This window comes from Plasmodium reichenowi, chromosome 3 (assembly GCF_001601855.1).
Source record: "Plasmodium reichenowi strain SY57 chromosome 3, whole genome shotgun sequence".
Classification (NCBI taxonomy): domain Eukaryota; phylum Apicomplexa; class Aconoidasida; order Haemosporida; family Plasmodiidae; genus Plasmodium; species Plasmodium reichenowi.
Window position 1 is genome coordinate 563,097 of NC_033648.1, and position 3,049 is coordinate 566,145.

The 3,049-nt window shown below is 15.5% G+C and overlaps 2 protein-coding genes across 2 annotated transcripts in view; both read right to left on the minus strand.

The window, feature by feature from the left end:
- The window catches only part of PRSY57_0316200 (E3 ubiquitin-protein ligase, putative), a gene marked incomplete at both ends in the record, with an annotated part of 2,411 nt that extends 1,988 nt beyond the window's left edge, over positions 1-423 (minus strand). The window contains one exon of the mRNA XM_012905786.2: positions 208-423. Coding sequence (XP_012761240.2) covers positions 208-423 — 216 coding nt within the window. The remainder of the gene's footprint in view (positions 1-207) is intronic.
- A 1,496-nt stretch (positions 424-1,919) lies between these two features.
- On the minus strand, positions 1,920-2,797 carry PRSY57_0316300 (proteasome subunit alpha type-3, putative; the record flags this gene model as incomplete). The annotated part of the gene is made up of 2 exons (XM_012905787.1): positions 1,920-2,233; positions 2,353-2,797. 2 exons carry the CDS (start codon positions 2,795-2,797, stop codon positions 1,920-1,922), a joined length of 759 nt encoding a protein of 252 aa, XP_012761241.1.
- Between the last annotated feature and the right edge of the window lie 252 nt (positions 2,798-3,049).

Below are 3,049 nucleotides of genomic sequence, written 5' to 3' on the forward strand. Positions count from 1 at the left end.
AAAAAAAAAAAAAAAAAAAAAAAAAAAAAAAAAAAAAAAAAAGAAAAAACATATATATATATACATATATGTATATATATATATATATATATATATGTAAACTTTTTAGTTTGTCATAACATAAAATATATACACATATAATAAATCCAGTTATTTTATTTTATTTTATTTTATTTTATTTTTATTTTTATTTTTATTTTTTTGTACCTTTCTGTTTTTTAGATACTTCATAATATTATATGATAAGTAAAACCTAGAGAGTATGGCCAAGGCCCATAAAAACATAATAACAAAGATAAAAAAACATATTGTATTTAAAAAACTTGAAGTATTAAATATACATAATAATTCTTCATCTTTACAATTATTGGCCATTACAATATTTTTATACATATCCAAATCATATTCATCTATAAAACTCATTTTTATATGACCAAATTCGTAACAATTTTTTTTTTTTCTTATTTGTTTGTTTTGTTTTGCTTTTAAACTTTATTAATTTTTATAACTCTTGTTACGATTTAGGTTGACGCATGGCTTATATATTTTACAGTATAAGAAAAATGGATTAATTATATATATATATATATATATATATATGGAGAAATTTAAAACATAATATATATAATAAATATATAAATATAATATATATATAATAATATATACATAAATAATTAAAAAGAAGATATAATATATATATATATATATATATTAATATAAATTTCTTTCTTTAAAATTTAAATAAATTATATTATATATATATATATATATATATATATATATTTACTTATTTATTTATTTATTTTATTATTTTATTATTTTTTTTTTTTTTTCTATTTTAGAATTTTCTTTTGAATCTATCTATATTTTTATATTCACAAAAAAAAAAAAAATAAATCAATAAATATAATATATATAATATATATAATTATATAATATATTTGTTTGTTTGTTATGAGTTTCAATTTTTTTTATTTCAAAAGGGTATAATATTAAGTATATATTATTATATATATATTATATATGTATAAAATATTATATTAGTTATTATTTATAAAGAAAAAAAAAAAAAAATATATTTATGCATATATATATATATATAATATAATTATATATATTTAATATCTTTTATATATGTTTTATTTTTTTATTTTTTTATTTTTTTAAATAATTCTTCTTAGGTTTAATTGTATAAAACCATTTTAAAATATTATTTATACATAAACCCCAAAAAAAAAAAAAAAAAAATAAAAAATAAAAATCATAATAATAATATATATATATATATATATATATATATATATACAATATATATAATGCTTAAATATTTATATATAAAGATTTAAAAAAATTACGAATATAATTTTTTGTTTTTTCCACATAAATAAAAACAAATAAAACCATCTTATACTTAAACATTTTATTATTTTTATATATTGAAAGGTCCTGATCCTTTCATATTTTAAGATATTCATCACATAAACGTTGTAAAATATAACTTAAATGGATAAATGAAAAATAAATGTATACATATATATAAATATATATAAATATAAATAAATATATATATATATATATATATATATATACTTATTTCTATTTTTACAAATTTGAACACATATTCTTATATTGTGTATGTACCTTTATATATATATTTTATATTTTTTTTTTTTTTAAAGGTTTATATATAGAGAATGGTTCTCCATAAAACATACATAAATTGTTAGCTCAAAAAAAATAAAAAAAATATATATCAATTTTTTTATGGGTTTATATATATGTAATATAACATTGTTAAAGGGAATAAGAAACATAAAATATTCTCATATATACATACATATATATGTATATATATATATATATATATATATATATATGTTATATAGGTATACCCTTGAAGTAGTTCAAAAGTTGTGTGTCTAGTTTAATTGTTCTATATATTCAACTGCTTTATTAAGAGCAGGTGTTAAAATTTGTTCATGGATGTTTTGAAATTCATATGAAGATTCTTTACATATCCATGAAAAATTAACTAAATTTTGTAAGTTATTTTTATTCATATGATCATCACTAGTTAATATAAATTTATAAATATCTTCGATAGCATCTCTTACATTAATGTCTTTATAATCCTTCTTTTCAATTTCGGTTTTAAACATTTCTTTGTTCTTACCAATAACTATGCCTGAGTATTTATAGCACGCTCCGTTTGGTTCAATACAATAAATATCTCCTAAAAAATATATGAAATAGGAAATATATTCAAGTATACATAAATTATTACATATATATATATATATATATATTTATATATTTATATATTTACATATATATATTATCTTTGTGTGCTACCTTTATCCTTTTCGTTAAAAGAACTTATAATTATGGAAGCTGCAAAAGGTCTCATGTGCCAATATAATGTATAAGCATGGATATATAAAGAAATTCTGTTTACTAAAATATGTAATGGTATGTTTGTATGGAAATTATAATAATAACTATTTGCTTCACTTCTTGCTCTATCTATTATATTTCTTGCATCTCCATCAAACCCAGAATATGTTATTATAATATTATTATTGACATGATATATTCTATTATAACTATTTTTTTTAATCATCTTATTTTTATCCATATTTGAATTTATACAACAACATATTATTCCATCCTTACATTCTAAACATAAAGCTGTGTTGTTATTATTTATTGATTTGTAAATATATTCAACTTGGTACAAGCGACCATCTGGAGAAAATGTTGACACGGATAAATCATACCCAGCACTAAGTCCAGCCATAACTAAAATAAAGTAAAATCAAATGATAAACGATCAAAAATTAACAAGAAAAATTATATATATTAAATAAATATTATATAAATATTATATAAATATTATATAAATATTAAATAAATATTAAATAAATACTAAATAAATATTAAATAAATACTAAATAAATATTAAATAAATACTAAATAAATATTAAATAAATACTAAATAAATACTAAATAAATATTAAGTTTTAAAAAAAAAAAAAAAAAAAAAAATATA